The 21,253-nt window shown below is 54.4% G+C and overlaps 4 protein-coding genes across 4 annotated transcripts; 3 read left to right on the top strand and 1 right to left on the bottom strand.

Moving 5' to 3' along the window:
• Positions 1-4,226: 4,226 nt before the first annotated feature.
• Positions 4,227-4,555, top strand: COL26b_005636 (uncharacterized protein; the record flags this gene model as incomplete). Its single annotated transcript, XM_053178476.1, is given in 3 exon segments — positions 4,227-4,349; positions 4,401-4,523; positions 4,541-4,555. 3 exon segments carry the CDS (start codon positions 4,227-4,229, stop codon positions 4,553-4,555), a joined length of 261 nt encoding a protein of 86 aa, XP_053037487.1.
• Positions 4,556-5,782: 1,227 nt separating this feature from the next.
• On the bottom strand, positions 5,783-6,816 carry COL26b_005635 (uncharacterized protein; the record flags this gene model as incomplete). The annotated part of the gene is made up of 2 exons (XM_053178475.1): positions 5,783-6,706; positions 6,760-6,816. The coding sequence occupies 2 exons, from the start codon at positions 6,814-6,816 to the stop codon at positions 5,783-5,785; spliced, it is 981 nt and encodes a 326-aa protein (XP_053037486.1).
• A 4,260-nt stretch (positions 6,817-11,076) lies between these two features.
• On the top strand, positions 11,077-12,820 carry COL26b_005634 (uncharacterized protein; the record flags this gene model as incomplete). Its single annotated transcript, XM_053178474.1, has 5 exons — positions 11,077-11,442; positions 11,574-11,669; positions 11,721-12,368; positions 12,428-12,557; positions 12,621-12,820. 5 exons carry the CDS (start codon positions 11,077-11,079, stop codon positions 12,818-12,820), a joined length of 1,440 nt encoding a protein of 479 aa, XP_053037485.1.
• Positions 12,821-16,939: 4,119 nt separating this feature from the next.
• Positions 16,940-19,830, top strand: COL26b_005633 (uncharacterized protein; the record flags this gene model as incomplete). The annotated part of the gene is made up of 5 exons (XM_053178473.1): positions 16,940-17,698; positions 17,758-17,957; positions 18,021-18,180; positions 18,236-18,974; positions 19,028-19,830. 5 exons carry the CDS (start codon positions 16,940-16,942, stop codon positions 19,828-19,830), a joined length of 2,661 nt encoding a protein of 886 aa, XP_053037484.1.
• Between the last annotated feature and the right edge of the window lie 1,423 nt (positions 19,831-21,253).

The following is a 21,253-nucleotide window of genomic DNA, read 5'->3' as shown; positions in this document are numbered from 1 at the left end:
AACAGATGTGTACACGGACAAGTAGTGTAGAGCAGCAGTGCGGCAAGAGACAACATCGAAGGCGATGGTCGGGAATGAAGAGACAGATGCCGAGTTCAGTAATGTACGGTCCAACGTCCCAACCATAAGGTACTTACTTGGGTGTTGTTCTCCACCAACTTTCCACCAACCTAAGGTACTTACCACATGCTGGGTCCCGCCCAGATGGCGGTAGCGTTTTGTTCAGAACGCTGCATCTCCACTGCAATCGTTGGGTCGGTACGGATTGGCTTAGTGGCTGACCCCAAGCAGCAGTTGGGTCGTTCTTGTACCAGCAATTGATCCGCCCGCCGTTGAGGGAAAATGCGAGCGAGCACCTGGAAAGCCGAACGACAAAAGTCAGTCCCCTCCATTCAGACCCGCGGTGTCGTCACAGCTAGCCCAGGATTCGTCTACTGACAACAGGCCGCTAAACCCTTATTCGCCTAGATGCAAGGGGCCCCGTCCAGGGCACTTGGAAAGCCCGCCCATGCGCCCTCGTCGCCTGCCGCCAGAACCTGGGAACTTCAAAGTACCGGTACTTGACAGCTACTTTTTTCCTGAACATCGACATGGGCCGCCGGGTCTGTTGCTGTCCGGGGGCGGCTCTCTTCTCTTCTTTCTCTCAATGTTGCGCGCGCGCGCGCCGATGCCTCCTCCCACTCATCCAGCAGCAGTGCAGATGTTCTTGGGTCTCGACTCGCATCTCCTCTGGCTGGCCTCTTGTCTCTGGGATTGGATTGGGTGGCCACCGTCTTAGTACCCCTGCTCCTGTTCTCTCTACCTACTCATGCTCTTGCTCGCAGGCCCCTGACCTATCTTTCTCGAATTTCACTGACCTCATTGCACGGCCACACCCTCCCAGAAACACCCCTCCAAATCCACTCAGACACCCAGCGGATTGGTAACAGGACGTTAAATGTATGACGCCTGCCTGCGAATCTATTCCATCGTTACTTCGCGCTCCAAACGTACTCTTCGTATGCTATCCACGCCTACCCGGTACATGCATGCCAGCACTCCTCCAACATCTAGCTCCGGCCCTCGGTCAACTAGCTTCGCCGGCGCCCCTTCACCTGGCCGCTTTTGATCTCGTTCAGGCGCATCATGAGATCCGCTCGTTTCTGGAACCACTGCAGCTCTGATGATCTCGCATATATGACCGCTGGTCGCTATCCCCCCGTCACTTCCCTGCTGCTGGACCACTCATACGTCCAAGAGCTTACCGGAAAAAACCACCACGAACAGTTGTCTGCTTTGGACACTTGGCGACAGCACGCATAGAAACACCGAGAGGTTACCACAAGAGAGACTTTAGAAGAAGAAAGACGCGGAAAGGGTCAGCTTGGAAGTAGAGGCTACGAGACGAACCGAAACCCTCCCAGATACCCCCGAGACGAGTCACCCGCGCCAGCGCCGTGCTGGAGGAGACGCTTCATGTCCTCCGACCAGCCCCGGGTCGTCGAGAGCAGACCATCGGCCTTGACGTCCAACCCGGTGCACGAAGCCGAGGACGAAAAGGACCATGGCACTGTCGAACGCCCTCTGCTGGCCGATCAGGTTCGAGATGTTATTCGCTTGATCCAGTGCCGGAAGTGCTCGCGCCCGCTCCGAGAGCCCGTTACATTCCCTTGCGGCAGAAGCCTTTGCAGAGAATGCCTCCCCGAGACGCACGCCCGAGAAAACATATCGTACCCAGCCACACCGGGCAGATTACAAGGCTTCGAATGTCCCTACCCCGGATGTGGTCGCAACCATGCGGTGGGCGATTGCGGTGTTGACGTTATCCTCACCAAGGCAGTCAACAACTTCAAAGCAGAGATTGAAAAGGCAAGGATGGCGGAAACAGTCGCCGAAATTTCCTCTCACATTGTCATACAACCAGCAAATCATGGCGATAGCGACACGAAAGAGCAAGACCATGAGACGACGTCGAGAGTCATCCGTGGGGGCCCGTTGATCGCGGTTTACACACTTGCTGAAGAGGGCGATTTGGACTACAACTCTGACATTGCCTTTGCTGAAGTATCTTCCCATGGTGATGAGGCCGCTACTCTGGACACTAAGACTTTCTCCAAGGTCAAGGAATCTGTCAGGACAGAAATGGACTGTCAGGTCTGTTATGCCTTATTTTACGACCCCTTGACGACGGTCTGCGGCCATACCTTCTGTCGTTCATGCCTGCATCGGGTGTTGGACCACTCTTCATACTGCCCCATATGTCGGAGGGGCCTCTCGGTCAGCCCTTTGCTGTACCGAGAATCTTGTCCGTCAAACGAACATCTCAAGACTATCATCCAAACCTTTTGGGCCGACGCAGTCCTCACTAGAGGCGATGCGTTGGCTGCCGAGGCATTGAACAGACATCGGGAATTTGACATTCCGATATTCGTTTGTACGCTTTCATTCCCCATGATGCCAACATTTCTCCACGTCTTTGAGCCACGATATCGACTCATGATTCGGCGAGCACTTGAAGGCGATCGAACTTTCGGCATGGTCCTTCCACAGCGGCCGCGCACGGCCAACGACACTCATTTCAAGGAGCAAGGTACTTTACTGCGGATCGTGAACGCGGAATATTTTGCCGATGGCCGTAGTCTCATCGAAACAACTGGCATCTCTCGGTTCAGGATCACAAGACATGGTATATTGGACGGGTACCTGGTAGGGAAGATTGAGAGGATTGACGACATCTCCATTGCGGAGGAGGAAGATCTGGAGGCGGGTGAAACCCAACTAGCTCTGGAAAGATATGAGAGCGCCAATACACATCAAAGCGAGGACTCGACGACAACGCCCCCTGTTACAACCACACCCGAAGATCTTTCAAAGATGCCAACGAGCGAGCTACTGTCGTTTGGCGTGTCATTCGTTGAGAGAATGCGGCAACAAAGCGTGCCTTGGCTGGCACAACGGATGCTCGCAATCTATGGAGAATGCCCCAATGATCCGGCACTATTTCCTTGGTGGTTTGCCAGCATCCTGCCTGCTAAGGAGTACGAAAAGTACAAATTGCTCGGCACAAGGAGTGTCAGAGAGAGACTTAAGATCTGCTGCGGCTGGGTCTTGGAATGGGAGTCAAGTAGATGGTAAGTGTCCCTTGCCCAACTCAAGCTTTCCTTTGGCAGTCATCCCTGCTTTTGAGTTTGATCGCATCTTTTTCAACTTCGCTTCGGTTCAAACTCCCCCACGGGGTTGAGGCTGAATTGGAGGCGTCGCTGCCCCCGTTTGCTTGTTATCAGACAATGAAACAGACGGGCTAAGGTGCAGAATCTCTCAGGGGTGCCCTTATTGACGGCCGCTCAGGTCCCTCTCAGACTGCAGAATCTTCTGATGCCGGGGACTAGTCCAGCCAACGGTACTGCATGTCATACGCGAGTGGCCTAGGTGTTTTATGCCGGCCGGAGCCAAGGAAGCGACAGGGGCTTGCGGGCGCTCTCTGTGTCATGCCTCTTCAAGGAGAAAATATATAGGAGGATGAACATGTTTTCGCATTTGCGTGGTAGCATTGGGCATGAGCTAGGACACTTCAACGCATTACATCATGATACAGATACCAAATTGGGCTATGCAAGTATGCTACTAGACAGCTATGTCTAAAGGAAAGTTGAGGACCACTGCAATCTTTCGGAAGTGAACCATCGTTCTTCACATTATTATAATGTGGCGCCAAAAAGGTATCCGAAGTCTCCGGACGTCAAGACAGGTTACAGTTATCTGCCCTTTGCGAATGCCTCCCACAAGACATATCAGTCAAGTTAAACATTTCTGCGTCGAATGGTTCAATCATTACTTCAACACGAGCTCATGTCCCTGTACGATATGAGCCAGAGATGGGCGGCACTCACAAAACACAGGAGTGGTTGGCTGAATGGAGGCATTGGAGGTTATGTCCATGTACTTTGGGAGGCAAAGTGACGTGCGGGATGGGAAAGAAACAGGTGCTGGTGCGCGAGTTACTCTTTCCCGAGACTACATCAGTCTGCTCTTTCATGTCAATCACCGTCTAGGTAGGTCACGTCGCTCTTGCCTTTTCTGCCGAGAACCAGTAGCACCTTCCTGGCCGAGTGAAAGACAAACTCTTCTTTTTCGTTTATCCGTTCGGAAAAAAAGACTTGCTACTACATACCTCGCCTCTTCCCACCTAACCTCGATACTTCACATTCTGCACCTCACCACCACACGGTGCATCGTGTTCGCCCATAATGGCACCCAAACGCAAGCGCAAGGCCACGGCCAAGACCTCGCAGGCTCCCAAGGACCCTGCTGTGACCTTCTTGGCAGAGAAGGGTGCCGCCAGTAACTATCTCCAAGTATTGCCTGGAGAGGTACGTGTGAACCCCCGAAACTGGGACGAGACAAATTGACCCGGCGTGCAGATCCGCCTGATGATCTACTCTTTGGCAGTAGTACAAGACGAACCCATTCGGCCTGTCCAAATCGAACACAGGTCCAACAAGTTCAAGACTGCTTCACTGCTGCCCAAATCGCGACAACAAGCAGTATGCACCTTTACCAGCTTACTTCTAAGTAGTCGATTCTTTTATGACGAAACCTTGGCCCACCCGTTCTTCTACAGAGTAAGTCAATGCAGAGCTTGGCGTTGGCGGTATACTGACATGGCGTCAGGAAAACGAGTTTGCCTTTCCTTCAGTGACATCGTTGCACATCTTCCTTTCGGCTCTGACGCCAGCTCGTCGCTCTTCGCTATGCCAAATACGCCTCGGCATCATCTCGTGGTGGGGGGTTTGCCTGCACGGAGAAAAGGCTGTGTCACTGGCAGCAGACATGCTGTCTCACTGTACCTCGCTGCGAAGTCTGAAGGTCGACATCGGCATCACCACCGGCATCTTGTATCCGACGCCAGCGACATGGTTCGCAAACCGTCGACAATCGGGGCCTACTTCCTGTATGATCAGTCCCAATTCCAAGCCATGGGCTGCACTACGACGCATTAGAAACCTACAGCGCTTTGAAGTGTCATTGCGATGCCGCTTCTGCGAAGATTCTCTTGTTGCTGGCTTGATATCGGGTCCTGTTATCTGCCAAAGCCATCAATTCCACAAGGACAGAAATAATCTGGAACAGGAGATACAACTTCTTCATGTCGCCTTCTTGGAGATAGCAAAGGATGTCTGCACAAAAAGTGCAGCGATCCCTGTGAGCGGAAGGCGACTGACAGAGGTCCTGGCCGCTTCAAGACTCGACTTTTACGGTGAAGATAGGGTCCGGCAAGATCTACAGGCCGGCATGGTATCCAGTAGAACTCGAGGACGGATGAAGCGTCTGGAGACCGCAGGCTCTATTAATGGGGTCATACCCGGTGCCAAACTTAACCCCAAGTATCTCGAGGTGGATGAGTACCAGGGCGAGGAGGACCAGTAACACGACAAGAAAGAATGAGGACGAGGGTCAAGACGATGGAACTAAGAGAAATGATTGGGCAGTGCCGCAGTAAGAGATAGGGATACCAGGTAGATAACGACAGCCGTATTTGATACCAAAGGAATCCTCAGGATCCGACGCCATTACGAACATGAACGAGGCAATGCTCCCATAGTGCCGCATATGGAGATGGGCACTTTCAGCCAAACTCGAGGCGACTGCTCCATGAGGCACACTACCGGCTTCCAACACCGTCCTAGAACCCTGCCAAGGCCCACGTTCTTCGTACTGCGAGGCCACCCACAAACCGTAAGAAACACACCTGGCCAAAGACGCCGACACTCCCAAGAAAAGCAAAAGACTCGTCTCGTGGTGGTCACTGTATCCCAAAAAAGGCATCGTCGAACTTGCCATGCTCCATCTCCGTCATATCGCCAAAGTACATATCATCGAAGGTGCTGCCGTCTCCACCGTCGCCGCCCATGTTCATGTCGAGATCCATTCCATCGAGACTCGTGTTGCCATCGAGGTTGAAGAGGTCATCCAAGTTTGTTGAGTCCTGCTTCTCCATCTTGCCTTCGGCAGGCTTTTCCTGGCCGGCTACCGCCGGTGCCGGCGCACTTGCTGCCGGTGCTGCTTGTGCTGCTTGTGCTGCGGTGTCGGCTTTGGCGTTGTTGACATTGTCCGGCGGGAGCAGGTTGTCGAGGGACAGGAGATCGCCGCCCATCTCGCCAGAACCGAATGACATATCCATGGCGGCATCTTGAGACTGGGGTTGGCCCTGAGAGTCGTTATTTGGCGGGGCAAGACTAAATGTCATGTCGGTGAAGTGGAACTCCGAGTTGCTTCCTTCCGCGCCGCCGCCGCCCGCGTCTCCTCCCAGGCCGAATAGATCGTCCATCGGGGCCTCGGGGGCGCCAGACTGCGGAGGCTGTGTGGCAATAGGTTCGGTCTTTACCTCGGGCTTCACGTCTCCCATGGGCGCCATCATAGCCGGAGGTGCCGGTGCCTGCTCCTGCTTGATTGCCTGCGCAGGCTCTACCGGCGGCTGGAAGCTGACGCCCATGTCGGGGAAGGGGGCCATCGATGGAGCCGCGCTCGGCTCTGCGGGGACCCTATGCGGGCCCGAAGCTTGTGTGAGCTGGGCCTTTTGGTCGGGAGATGGCTCCCCGGATGAGGAGTCGAGGTCGATGGCCATTGGTGACTTTGTCTGCGCATCGACCGGGGCCGGTTGTTGAATTGGTCTTCTTGCCTCCTGTATCCTGTCCAGATCTCTTTGCAGAGCTGCCTTTGCTCTGATCTGCCGCATTGGTCAGAGAAGACACATCCCGACTTGACAGAATAACGACTTACAATTTCGCTCTCCAGGTCATCTAGCTTCCAGTGGAAGCTTTCAATAATTTCCGGCATCTTTGTTTGGAGGGAGATGTGAGCTTGAAGCTGGTGCTTGCCATCCTTACCCCAGGCTTTCAATGCCTTTCCTGTTTGTACGAGCTATAAAGAGAAGGAGTAAAGTAAGCAGAAGTCTTCCCAATCAGTCTAGATAGGTGCAATTAACCGCGTCATTGATGAGCCCATGAAGAGCCTCTGCAGGATCCATATCGGCCGGCTTCGAGGTGACCATCTCAGTGGGATGTACCGGCCGAGCCCCAGTTTATGCGGCCAGGTATACAAAAGCTGTTCGAGCTGGTTGAAAGGGTGAGAAGTATGAAGGTCTCGTGGAAGTCGGCCTCGTCAAGTCGAGATGTGTTGTGACAAGTCGCTTCGATGCTTGAAATGATGTCCGAATTGATGCCGAACCAAGGATTTGGCAAGCAGATGTGGATGTGAAAATGGCGTCCTCAGTGAAGCCGTGTTCAACACAGTGAAAGCCTAGGCCCCTAATCTGCTATGACGATAACTGAGAGTGAATGTGATTGCTGAGCGCTGTAAGTGGCACTGATTCGACAAGTCGTCAATGTTTGATGTCGTTTGAAGCTGTCTACCGCCAACCTCCGACCTCAATGGCGGGGATACGTACCGCACGCAGAAACAGAGGATGAACGGAGAGGCCCGAGCAGACAAGGTGGGTCCAGTGTCGAGAGACTGCAGCCTCAGGCTCAACCAATCGCTGTAGTCCGCGCAGTTGCGCTAACGCACCCGCTGTTGAGCTCTCTCAGCGCCAACCTGTGGAAAAAGAAGCGACCCTGGCAGCAGTGACCCCGCGCATCCAACACGGCACGGGTGTGGACGCAGACGTGGGATGTTTAGGCGGGCACGGCGGGCAATTGTACTGCGCGGACTGGCAACGCCATATCGACCGTACCTTACCTAAGACCGGTAGGCACACTAGGTACCTTAGGCAAGCACCGCCGTAGGGCATTTCCCCTCTCCCTGATCGCGCGCCGTTTGGTTGTGTCTCTCGTCCCCCACACTTGCCTTCCATGCATCAGATCAAAATCTTGGGACGAAAGGCAATTGAAGGAGGGGAGGGGGGCTTTCAGTCGACTTGAAACATGGAAATGCCATGTGGGAAGCTCGTGTCTTGGTCCCTAGAATCGAAAGCTAAGGGCAACCGGCTACGCTCCTGTGAGAATCCCGGCCTATTTCAGCGTAACGGCGTGTCCCGACTAGTATCGTCTGCTTTTGCCCAGGAACGCTCTCTCCCGTATCCGTACTATGCAACTCGCTACATAACGGCTAGTGTTAGAAGTATGAGCAGCCTTGCGTGGGGATGCTAGACCCCAAGGAGGAGAGCAATCTGCCTATCTAGTATTCGCTCGACAAGAACCAATCAACTCGATGCCTTTCCGGGATGCAAAGCAGAGGCTCTCAGATGTCGTTGAGGTAACGGTAAACGGAGGTATGGATAGCCCTATTGGCGGCGCGATGCAGTGGATTAACTTAGCTGATGAGTGTTCGTCCCATCCGTGCCGGGAGCCCTTCTCCCGGGAGATTGGTCGTGTCCTGCAACACAGTTTCGTAATCCAAACCCTCGGTCACCGATGTCTCTTTCTTATGCGGCATGGGCTGGCTGCGAATTTCCTCTAGTGGGAGGTGTCGTGAGGCTCAATGGCCACTAGAAGCATCTTGCAATCTCCTAACCCCATCTAGTGCCAGTGGACACCCCTCCTTCTTGTATCAAGAGCCGTCTTTCTTGGACACCAGATGTCCAGCATCGCCATGCGGCGCTTAATTGTTCGTTGCTCGATCGTAATGACCGGGGATGGACGAGGCAGGAGTGCGAAGACAAGAAAAAAAGGTAAGTGACCGAGGCAGGACCAGGAATATCCCATCTTGACGGAATCGTTCGATTTTGTGAGGATTCCATCATTTCTGCACTAGTCGTTAAGCCCCTTCCTATATCGACTTGTTTGCAGTTAGTGTTCCATACCATGGCCGGGGCTTCCATTGACTCGAATATTGCTCGTCAGCGCACGCATTTCATGCCTCATTCGAGCTCATCTTATGGTGCTTCTTAGCGGTTGGCGTCCTCATCTAATGTGACGCATTTGAGCCACCGCGAATAGCCGACCCCACATATACTATGGGATTAATGCTGCCTAGGTATATGCGTCGTCTTATGGCCACCCTCACGGTCTTCAGTACAGTGTGTCCCCGAGGGAGCCAGTTGATTATGGGCAAGCAAATCGCCGTCGCCTTCGCCATCGCCATCCCAAGCGGCCTTGCCTGGCTCGCTCATGGGCTGTCGTTGACAGCTGTGCGGCATGTCTTCATGGTGTGATGCGTAAAGTTCCACGTTGTCAGTGTATGTCAGTGGCAGTAGGTGGCTTCATACCAGAGAAGGTCTAGCGTTAGTCGCTTAGGCTGGATCTATCTGTTGCAGCAACACCCCTTTTTTGCTGCCATCCCATCTGCTCACGCCACAAGCCCTGACCTACCGGGAAGCTCGACCCAAGTGCCCTCGACATTCGGGGCTCGGCGTTGAGTGCGGGATGCGACAAGTACAGTGTACTCGACGTCGGCGGCAAGCAACAAACAGACGAAGGAGGTAAAAAGCCCACGCCGCTGAGTGACCAGCGACTGGCACCCGGGTTTTAGGAGCACCACCCTGGGCCGACTGGGAATAGGGGACAGCTGTGTCCATTGGACAGGCTCGCAGGACAGGCAAATGCCTGGCACTGGGCTGGGCTGGGCTGGACGAGACCTTCAACGGGCCAATCTTGTCTTCTGGGGCCGGTGGTGGGGATTGAAGACCCATCACATCCATATGCTGAAATCTGGAAGTGCGCTTAGAGGAGGTACCTATTGTTGGAAGAAGAGTGCAGCTGTACTAAGGTAAGGTAGGCAGGCACCCGGTAGGTAGGTAGGGTAGTACCTTCGACAGCAGGCAGGTTAGGTGCCAGGTGTGATGCTGCGCGCGCTGGTGCTGCAGCACTCGATCCTCGTCCAATTGCACGTTGACAAGGACGGGATATGTATCGGAGGCGCTGGGAAAATCTGGCTGCACACTTTGCATCCTGCAGGGCTGCGTGGGCAAGCAAGTACTCATGTGAGGCCAGGTAGGTAGGTAAGGTGAGGATGTGTGTAGTGAGCTTCGCAGGCAAAGTAGGTAACGTATAGGTAAGTAGTGTAGACAAGACAGGCAAGGCAATTTGGTGTTGGGTTGTTTAGTGCTCCAATCCTGGGATGATGAAAGTCCCCTCATTGCCCTCTTCCCATATGCTCCCCTTCCCCTCCGCCGGCCAGCCCCCTCCCCATCGTAGAATCTCCTCTCCTCTTCCTCCTCCTCCTCCTCCCCTCCACGTCCACCAGCAACCTCCTCTCCCGTCTCTATCCTCGGATCGGTTTTTGTCGCAATTCCTTTCAGGGGTTTCCAGTCCTCTTCTTTCCTGCCTGTTTCCTTGGTGCTCGTCTCCGCTCATCATTTCAAGTCGTCTAACACCGCAGCAAGTACGCCACAGCTGGAGCTACCACCCGCAGCAACGGCCGGTACAGCAAGCACACAGCACACAGCACAGTCCAGCGCAGCGCACTCAAAGTACTTTGGAGCTTCTCAATCTCGGCATCTCTCTTATCATTCGCCCTTCCCCTTGTCTCTCTATCCGCTTGAGCGTCTGCCTCTCTCTGTCTCTTGTCCTGTCACGTTGGGTCGACGTCCTTTTTAGCTGCCACTGCTCATCCCGTCCCCACGTCCACATTTTTTCCAAGAGACTTTCGGCTGCCTTCCACCTCCAAGTCAGAGTCAACTCAAAAGTCGTTTGACCCAGACCGCCAAAAGACTCGACCTCGACCTACCTCCTGGCACTGGGACGAGTCGACACGCCAACAACAACTCGACTCCTCTTCCTAATTGTCCCCACCTCTTTTCTCTCCCTCTCGCTCTTTTGGCCTTGTTGCTTTGCCTTGCGTTGGGGTTCTAGGGTCACGTCAGACATTCGGGGAACACTCTTCAGTACCAACACCACCACCACTCCCGCCCCTCCTTACGCCACTACCCAGCTACGAACAATCGACCGCCTGCTTTTCGAAACGACGAGTTTGCTGCTTCGCTGTTCCAACTGTCAGATTGCGCAATAGACTGCTCCAGACTCTGCTTCTTGAGGTTTCTGACTATTTGCCCTAATATTGCTATCGACCGTCAGTACACACGAAGTCGGCGCGGTCCCAATCAATCTCTCGAGATCCAAATCGTCGCGCGATCGCATCCTAATACCGAACGAAGGGACAATGGCCGACAACGGTGCTCCCAACGCGGCGCAGCTGCCCCCTCCTCCTCAGCCGAACGCCGGTGCGCCAGGCTATGAGAATGGTCAGAACGGCCAGTCCAACCCGGCTCATATGCCGCCTCCGCCTCTGCACATTCCCCAGAACACCAACCCGATCCCGACTGCCGTCACATCGCCTCTTTCTGGCGTTGACAAGATCATGTCGCCTAGCAGTGCCGGGGGATTCGGCCGCCGCGCGGCTCCCGAGCCTAACAAGCGGGCGCTGTACGTGGGAGGCCTGGACCAGCGTGTCACTGAGGACGTTTTGCGTCAAATCTTCGAGACGACGGGCCATGTTCAGAACGTCAAGATTATTCCCGACAAGAACGTGCGTATTTGATCCGTGTATACACTGTGGGCGGAGATGCCGCTGGCTCCGATGAGTTTGGCGTCAGCTCTGGAAAAGCCTTCTGCTTCTCCTTGGCCCTTGTTGGAAGATTTGCTGACTTTGCGCCAAAGGCAAAGGGCTACAACTATGGCTTCGTTGAGTACGATGACCCTGGTGCCGCTGAACGCGCCATGCAAACCCTGAACGGAAGACGTGTTCATCAATCCGTATGCGTTGCCTAACCCCGCCATGCCACTCGGAAACTGACCGATTAACAGGAAATCCGAGTCAACTGGGCATACCAGTCCAACACCTCCAGCAAGGAGGACACATCCAACCACTTCCACATCTTTGTTGGCGATCTTAGCAACGAGGTCAACGATGAGGTTTTGACGCAGGCATTTTCCGCCTTTGGTTCTGTCTCGGAGGCCCGTGTCATGTGGGATATGAAGACTGGACGATCTCGTGGGTACGGTTTCGTGGCTTTCCGCGATCGTCCTGATGCCGAGAAGGCTCTGAGCTCCATGGATGGTGAGTGGCTCGGCTCACGCGCCATCCGTTGCAACTGGGCAAACCAGAAGGGCCAGCCATCCATCGCACAGCAGCAAGCCATGCAGGCTATGGGCCTGACCCCCACGACGCCATTTGGTCACCATCAGTTCCCGGCTCACGGCGTCGCCAGCTACGAGGTCGTTCTCGCCCAGACGCCGTCGTGGCAGACGACCTGTTATGTTGGTAACCTGACTCCCTATACCACCCCCAATGATGTCGTCCCGCTTTTTCAAAATTTCGGCTATGTCGTCGAGTCTCGTTTCCAGGCCGACCGCGGGTTTGCCTTCATCAAGATGGACAGTCACGAGAGCGCGGCCATGGCCATTTGCCAAATGAACGGCTATAATGTTAATGGACGTCCTCTGAAGTGCAGTGTAAGTTTAGATCACCCCAAATCGAATTGGAGAAGCAGCACTGACGTTCTTTTGTGAAGTGGGGCAAGGACAAGACTCCCAACCCTCAAAGCGCTGGCTTTGACCCCTCGCAGCAGGCCTACAGCCCGCAGAGTGCCTCCGGACCAGGCTACCCCGGCACCCCGACGGCATACTTCCCTCAGTATGGTGGTATGTGCTCGAACTCGGACTACAGCTCGCGCATCGGTTGGGACTAACAACATTCTCATTCAGGTCAGTACGGCGGTCAGCATGGCAACTTTGCCGGTCCGACTGCTCAATCCCCGGCCGGTTACGGAGCACAGCCGATGGGATACAGCGGACCCCAGAGCGCAGGAGGCTACGGTCGTGGTCAACAGCCACCCAATGCCCAGTGGCCCCAGGGTCCTCAGGGACAGAACTTCAACAACGGCTTCGCCGGATACCAGGGCTAGATGTTCGAAACGGCCTTGGTGGCAAGCCAGAGCGTATCGCCATGCGTGTTGGTCGAAACAAGCACATCTCTCTCTCTCTCTGTCTCTCTCTCTCTCTCATGCTTGCGCGCATACACAGCGATTGCCGGGATTTAGGGGTATCTTTGAGGAGTTCTTGATGTTTCTGGTGGCAGAAATGGCATGACCAACACATCTCCCATGTTTTCCAAAAAAAAAAAAAAAACATTTCTTGCCAAGGCGTCTCTCTATCTCTCTCTGTCTCTCCTTTCATCTGCGATGAGGGACATGTGTCGGTTTCTCTTGTGTGAGCACTTGGAGTGCGATGGGGCCATCATGTGCATTTTCCGGAATGTTCTTTACTACGTCTTCGTATTTTCCTTCTACGGCCTTAAGTGATTCCCAACAAGTCACAGATATTTCTTCTTCTTTCCTTACGCGGTCATTTTCTCTCAACCTGTCGGGGTAAGAGGCAGACTTGATATGCTGTTCCGTTGACATAAAAGTTTGCTACTTTCTGTTCTCTCATGGATACCTCTTCAGCATGACGGATCTGTTGGATTGACGAGCTTATGACACAACTTTCTTTTCTTTCCTTTTCTTTTGGACCCAAAAACCCATTTTCTTTCTCACTCATGCGTGTGTGGTCCCAGTTACTTGGAACACGCCCCGGCCCCCTCCCCTCCCCCTTTTAGATATGTACGAACCAGAATCAGACTGGAGAAGAGAGGAGAGGTGCAGTTTGGGGTTGCTGCGATGTTTGTGTTGTTTAGGAAGTGTGGAAGGCGACAAGCGATTAGCGAGTTCGTGCGACAAGATGAGAAAAGGCTTGAAACAACGAGAAAAGAAATTAAAGAAGAACATTGCAAGACATTCGCCGAACCTCAAGGCGGGCTAGCGGTTGATGTTGGAGTGCATGGTGAGATCTACGTGACAGCATTTGTATTGGTTGAGAGGATGGTGTAACGTCCGATTGATGCTTTTCAGCGCGAGGGACGCGAAAACTTGCTACAGATGCTGTTTGGAGCCAACTGAGTGCCGCAGAGACTCCCCGTGTGTTGGAATCTAATCATTGTGGCACACCGGTATCCTGGATAACAGCCACCCAAATCTAGCCTACCTATTCCTTCCCGGAGAACCCTGCGAATGACGACACGTATGGGCAGGGGGAAACAAAACAGCGAGAGAGAAGCTGCCCAGCAGTTCTGAGACTGACATGTCGTCATCTGCAAGACCATCACTCCTGCCGGTTCCGCTGATGTGGTTTTGGTGCACAGCTCTCTAGCAAATATCTTGAGAAGAAGAGAGTAAGGAAATACAGATATACCGTATGCTTTTATCTGATCCCGATTGAGTCAAAGGGGTTCTTGAGGAGCGTTACTGCTGTTGCCCATGTCATAAAACTTACCCTCAACCCACCTTCTGTGCCTTGCCAGTCAGGTAAAGTAGCGAGCGAGGCGAGGGTCAGATAGCTCACGTAGGTACTGCAGTAGCGCAGAGCTGCGGCCCACCTGCAGGAGCTTCTCGTGCCTTCTTGGGACGACTCGACCTTGAATTTTCCTTGATTCTTGGCTTGAGGTTGAGTGATAAGGAGCGGGAATGATACAGGGGGGAAAATGATGGCCGTTATGATCGGCTCGCTCTGAGACCGTCAATTGCTCCATGTACGGGCACCGCATTCCGCAGTCATCAGAGCTCTGGGAGGTTGTCGCTCTTCGCTTGAATGGAAGGTACATCGCCATGTGGGGCATATCTATCTTCTTTTGGTGGCACGCAGAGCAAATTTGGATGAAGGGCGGCAGCATCTGCAGCGACGGGGGACTGATGAAGAATCGGTGCGGCCCTTGCTTGTGCTTTCTCACTATCCGTACGGAGTACCTTACCTCACCAAGGTCTGCCGTGGACAAAAGGCTCATCTTGTTCAACCCTGCTCTGGTTTCTAAGCAGCGACAGGCTTTCTGACCAAGAGAGAGCCAAGGACCAAGATTAGTCTCTTGGAGCAGCAGGGTTCTTAGCAGACGTCTCAGCTTCCCATTCGAAATGGCAGTTTCCGTTTCCTTGCGCTGGGAGCGGATATTCGGAACCGTTTGGCACGTTGGGCTGGGCTGGGCTCGGCTTAAGGTAGCTAAAGCAAACCCACATTCGAGTGCTTGGGGTGCTCTGAGCGGCGCGCAACGCACACACTCAGGGCCATTGGATCAGATGCACATCAGTCAATCGTTGTTTCCAGGCCAGACTGGACCCACGTTGTCGTCGTCGTCGTCGTCGTCGTCGTCGTCGCAAAGTCACACCTATTGAACGTAGCCTCCTCTGAGCTGCAAACGCCGGAAGAGGCCAAAGGCAACTGTATAGCTTTCCTCATGTCCACGAATTGAAATGCTTCCGTGATGGTGTAGAAGATGGGAAGCTTCCCAGCATCCTGTCCACTCCTCTCCACCGCGCACCGGCCAACCTGTCCACGACCGGTTGGGAACATGGAAACCCAATCCGAACCTGACGTACCTTTACCCGCGGGGATTTTGGCGCCGCTGCAAACCCCATTGGCCTTGACTTCCAGTATGGCCCGCGGTTTTGCTGCCTCCTGCATTTTACTCTGCGTCGGCTTCTCTGCCCACCCTTCACTGTTGAGTCTCCCTGACTGCTGCTTCATCGACTCGCGAACCCCACGTACACTTCACACTCGACACCCTTGTTAAAGCCCACCCACCCGCTTGCTTCGTCTCCAACTCACTATCTTACCTTGGGCCTTTGCGCATCGCTGGATGGCCTGTGGAAAGTGTCATGAGTTGTCTGACATAGGGGAGCTTGACGAGCAGCCGTGTTTGGGCGTCCATCTGCTGGCGTCCACTGCCAAACGCGGACAGTAAGGTCGGGTCCTTGTAATTAGTGTGTGTAGCTTATGATCAAGCAAAACAACGCTCGCTGCTCCCGTCAGTTGACATTGTCTGCCGCACAGCAGCAATTGGCCGTGTTCCCCGTCTCTGCGCTGTCCTGCCTGCTGCTTTAATTGCTTCCCGCCTCCATTGTGTTGTGTCTTGCTGTCTCTCTCCCTCTCCCGCTCTCTCTCACGCACACACACACACACATTCTCTTTCTACCTCTCCACGACCAGTCAGTGCTTGTCCACACTGGTTGCGACTGTATTGCTACGGCCGCTCTGTTTTCCAGTGATCATCGTGGCCCGCGGACGCTCGCATCGCATCCTTTCTCTCCCATCACATCCATCACTGCCCCCTCCCCCTCCCCCATTTCGCGCCCTTGATCTCAGCTCCTCGTGCTCCTCCACCACCACACCACAGCCCCGTCGTCAATCTACGTGGTCCTCCTCCATCTTCCGCAAGCCCATCGGTTTCTCTGTCGCCTTCACGGCCACATTCGTTTCGCAAGGCTTGAGACGGGTTTATCACTACAGGTTCCCGAGAAAAAGAATACCGCCAACCTCCCGCTTCAAACTTTATTCCCACGACGAGAGTTTGGGCTGACACAGCCCAATTCCCCCCGAATCTTGTCCTCAGGGCTCGACTGCGGCGACTGCCACACTCCGGGCTTGGTTTGCATCAGTCTTCGAGCCTGAGCTTGAGCCCGACCACCAAGTCCTGCCGCCTGCTTAGTGCCTCACTCCAAGGTGCTGCGACAAACCCGCCGTCGTCCCCCATCCTCACTATCCCACCCTCCCGCGTCCTTGCCCGCGGCGCAAGTCATCGTACCGCATTTCACTGCGCTGAGCAGTCCCCAGCAATAACAGCACACACACACATACACACACACACACACACATCAGGCGCCACCCAAGACAGGCCACCCATCCACGACGGCATTGTCCTGGGAGCCTTACATACTTACCTACCTTGCCGGTCCTGACCAAAGCGACTCGCACTACTGCGTGCCTGCGACCTGCCCTCCCAACCTTACCATTCCCAGCGCAGCCAGTCGCCCGGCCCCATTTGTCCGCCTAACGCGTGCAGTCAGAAGCCAGCGACGACATCAGCTCAATTACCCGGCCCCGGTCCTCTTCCTTTTCACATCACCGACGACCGCGCATTCGTCCATCTTTCAATCCAACCGATTTCGATCGACCGTAACGCTCCCTTTCCTCCGAGTCAACATCGTTCCTCCTCCGCCATGGACTCCCAGTGGCAGCAGGGCTATGCCGACTCGGCCGGCACTGCGAGGAGATACAATGGCACTGGCGCCCAGATGCCACGGGGAGACTACAACGGACAGCAGGTTCCCCAGGGCCAGCCTCCTGCCGGCTTCAAGTACGATCAATATCAGAGCCCTGGAGGTATCTCTTCTCACACTGCCAGCGCTGCCACCTCCCCCATGTCCACTCCCCAGATGCGCGACGGGAACGGCGACATCCCCATGCACGATGTGCAAGACTCATACGCTGGAATGAAGTACCCGATGAGACCTCATCATCAGTCCCATCTCTCAGGCAGTCGGTCTTCCACGCTGTATTCGTCCCAAGAGCCCTCAGCTGCTGCCCAACGGTATTCGCCAATGGAGGCCCTGTCCCCCACCTCGCCTTACGCGCCCAAGTCCGCACAGAGTCAGTTCGCATCACCTCCGGGACAACGACAGTCCCCGACGAGACAATCCGACTATCTCCCACAGAGCCCCCATTATGGTAGTCGCCAGCAGGGACAGCAGCTCCCCCCCATGTCTCCCTACGCCTTGGGCCATGAGAATTATCCGTCTTCCACTGTTGCCGCCCTCGACAGTGCCTTTGCCGCCGACCCCAAATCACCGCGACGCCCGATTCCTCAGAGAGGACCTGCTCCCGAATTCAGACCATGCAGAGGGCCGACAGACCTTCGGCCAAAGGTCAGCTCGCAGCCTCCTTTCCGCCGTGCCAACCCGGAAGGCGGATTTATCAGTGTAAGCACAAATACCCCGCGATTGCACCACATCCGAGCCTTGTTAACCCACTCTGCCAGCCCCTGCAAGCGCTCACGGTGCACCTGCCTGCCACTTACAGAATATGCAACCCGAATTTCAAATACGAATCCTCGCGTAACCCCCGTCGAGTCCTAACGAAGCCAAGCAAGGGCGTGAAGAACGACGGATACGACAACGAAGACAGCGACTACATCCTCTATGTGAACGACATACTGGGCTCTGAAGAAGCTGGTCACAAGTGCGTTTGCAATAAAAAGTGAACGGATACGCGCCGTTTGGATGGTACTGACCTATGACACAGGAATCGGTACCTTATCCTCGATGTTTTGGGTCAGGGCACTTTCGGCCAAGTCGTCAAGTGTCAAAATCTCAAGACTCAAGAGGTCGTGGCTGTAAAAGTCATCAAGAACCGCACAGCATACTTCAACCAAAGTATGATGGAAGTGTCTGTTCTGGACCTGGTCAGACAATTCCCCTGAACTTGACTTGACCCTAGCGCTGACGTTTATTTTCCAGCTCAACACCAAGCTCGACAAGAACGATGACCACCACCTTCTGCGACTCAAGGACACTTTCATTCATCGCCAACACCTGTGTCTGGTGTTCGAGCTTCTCAGTGTCAACTTGTACGAGCTGATCAAGCAAAACCAGTTCCGAGGTCTAAGCACGACTCTCGTCCGCGTTTTTGCCCAACAGCTCCTGAACGGCCTGGCACTGCTGAACAAAGCCCGTCTCATCCATTGCGACCTGAAGCCGGAGAATATTTTGCTCAAGAATCTCGAGAGCCCCATCATCAAGATTATCGATTTCGGATCCGCATGTGACGAACGCCAAACAGTCTACACCTACATCCAGTCGCGTTTCTACAGATCTCCAGAGGTTCTGCTGGGACTTCCCTACTCCTCTGCCATCGACATGTGGTCACTTGGCTGCATCGTTGTAGAGCTGTTTCTGGGACTTCCTCTGTTCCCCGGCTCCTCCGAGTACAACCAGGTTTCCCGTATCGTAGACATGCTTGGAAACCCACCAAACTGGATGATCGAGATGGGCAAGCAAGCTGGCGAGTTTTTCGAGAAAAGACAGGACGAGTTTGGTCGACGAACGTATCAGCTAAAGAGCATGGAGCAGTACGCCAGGGAACACTCGACAAAGGAGCAGCCTAGCAAGAAGTACTTCCAGGCGAACACTCTCCCGGAGATTATCAAATCCTACCCCATGCCGCGCAAGAACATGAAGCAAAGCGAGATCGACAGAGGTGAGCCAGACTAGTTTGGGCAGCCTATGTACAAATACTGACGTGAAGCACAGAAATGAACAATAGAATCGCCTTCATTGACTTTGTCAGGGGTCTATTGAACATTAACCCTCTGGAGCGTTGGTCGCCGCAGCAAGCCAAGCTGCACCCGTTTATCACCCAGCAGAAATTCACTGGGCCATTTGTACCGCCGATGAACCTGAAGTCTAGTTCTCTGAATAGGTCCCCGGCACCGGGTACTCAACAGCAGCAACAGGCTGAGGCTTTGAGCAAGCAAAGGGCACAGGCGGCTCAGGCACAGGCGAACTCCGCCGCACAAGGAGCTTATGCCTCAATGGCTGCACAGTACCAGCAGCCGGGACACTCCCAAGGCACTCCGATGTACGGGAACAACATGTACTCTCCAAGCAACGCCCACGCAACTCAACCACCGCCATATGGTGCGCAACAAGGCGGGTATGCGCAGATGCCGATGGCTCAAGCGCCGCAGCAAATGCCACCCGGTCCTTACGGCAATGTCTCCCAGCAGCCTGGTCTCTACCCCCAAACGGGAATGCGGCCCCCTCGTCAACGTGCTTCCACCATGGAGCAGCAGCAGAGTGGTATCCCCATGGCTATTCAACGTGTGGCAAGTCATCTTGACCCGAGCCAACCCATCCGACTCCAACCCAGTCCAGCGTACTACCCCCCTCCTGCTGACGGAGGTATGGCTGGTATGGACAACACGCCTGGTCGGGCAGGCAGACGCGGGAGCCGGGCCCAACAAGGTGGAAGAGGCAATCGAGACTTTATCCGCAACCTCGAGGAGCGAACGTTGGAGGAGGGCTTTATGGGTAACCCAAACCCATGGCACTGATTTCGGTTAGATGACTGCCGCACAATCACCTCAAATCTGCGTCTCGATGTCGCCACGAGCGACACCGGCATTATTTGTCGGAAGTGGTCTGCGAGATTAAGAGTCTTCAAACTAGGAAAGCCCTGAAATTGACGCGTCCTGGTGCGATGACCTGGTCAGTGTAGAATAAGCCCTGGTCTGCGAGATGGAAGCTGGAATGATGTATGATACCCGAGGGCCTTGAGAACCAACTTACGGGCCGTTGTTGTCGTATAAGGCCTGTATGCGTGGATAGAGCTGTTGAGAGGCGGGCGCAACGACATGAGCTGGGATGGGCAACGAGACGCAATGCACGGGAGCTTTGATGGGATGATGCACGAGTAGGGAAATGAAAGGCAGGGGCGGCGGGTCGTTAAAGGAAGCGTCTTGCCTGCGGAGAGGCGGAGGGCCTCGACGACACTGGACTTGAGAGAAGACTCTTAACCAACAACCCCTACCGTCCTGGGTTCTCACGGATGTCGGATACGGCAGGTTGGTTTTTACTCTTGTTGTTTTACTAATGCGGAAGCGATGCCAAAGCCAGCCGCGATGGCTTCTTGACATAAACCTGCCACCTGTGTCCTTTCAATACAATGCTGTAAGCAAAGCTGGCGCTTGATGGGCCGAAGTGAAGATCATAGATCAAGGTACCCAGTGAGACGATGTAAACCGGCTTCAGCTTGAATTCGCAGTGGTCCCCCAACCTCTGGTCATCAAGCCGTCCGGGTCGTTGGACCTCGAGTTTGTCAGTCACCCCACGGCTTTGAGCCCCAAGGAAATCCTGCACAAGACGAGTCAAGTTGATTCCTCGGGGGCAGAAAAAGCCTTGCATTACACGGCACAGACGCCGCACGTACGTACGTCATCGGGGGAATATCCAGAATACGAAGCCGGATCATGTTGCAGAGGCATCGGCATTGCAGCGATCAGAGATGACATTGGCGCCCATGACTCTCCTTTCAGAAAACCCGTCAGAGGAGCAGTGCAATCCTCTCATGCGGGAAACGGATGGCGTTGAGGCTAGCGAACGACAGACTTGGTGAGCACCGAGCCAGTCATCGTCGTGAAGAAGATCATACTCCATGAACTCGACCAAGGACTGCCTACCAGTGCGAAGCCGTCTGACGAGCTTTTAGATGGGTCGCGGAGGAATTGCAAGCTGTGCCCATTGAGTCCAGAGACGACAAAACAGTCTCAGCATCAAATTCAACAGATCGGCTTGACAATAACGCTTCTACTGCTTCGCTTCCCACTGGCAATCCGGAAGAGGATACCGCTGGTGTTCTCACACCAATCGGGGCAAATAGACCAATGGATCACCACTGGGAATATAGTATTGACACAAAGACAGGGCAAGTGTGCTTCAAGAGAGCCCCGGGCCCACCCGAACCTTGGGTTATCTCCA

Source organism: Colletotrichum chrysophilum (assembly GCF_026319265.1).
Source record: "Colletotrichum chrysophilum strain AFK26 chromosome Unknown scaffold_39, whole genome shotgun sequence".
In the NCBI taxonomy this organism is placed as follows: Eukaryota; Fungi; Ascomycota; class Sordariomycetes; order Glomerellales; family Glomerellaceae; genus Colletotrichum; species Colletotrichum chrysophilum.
Note: the sequence above shows the minus strand (reverse complement) of the source record. Positions and strands in the feature narration are given on the sequence as shown.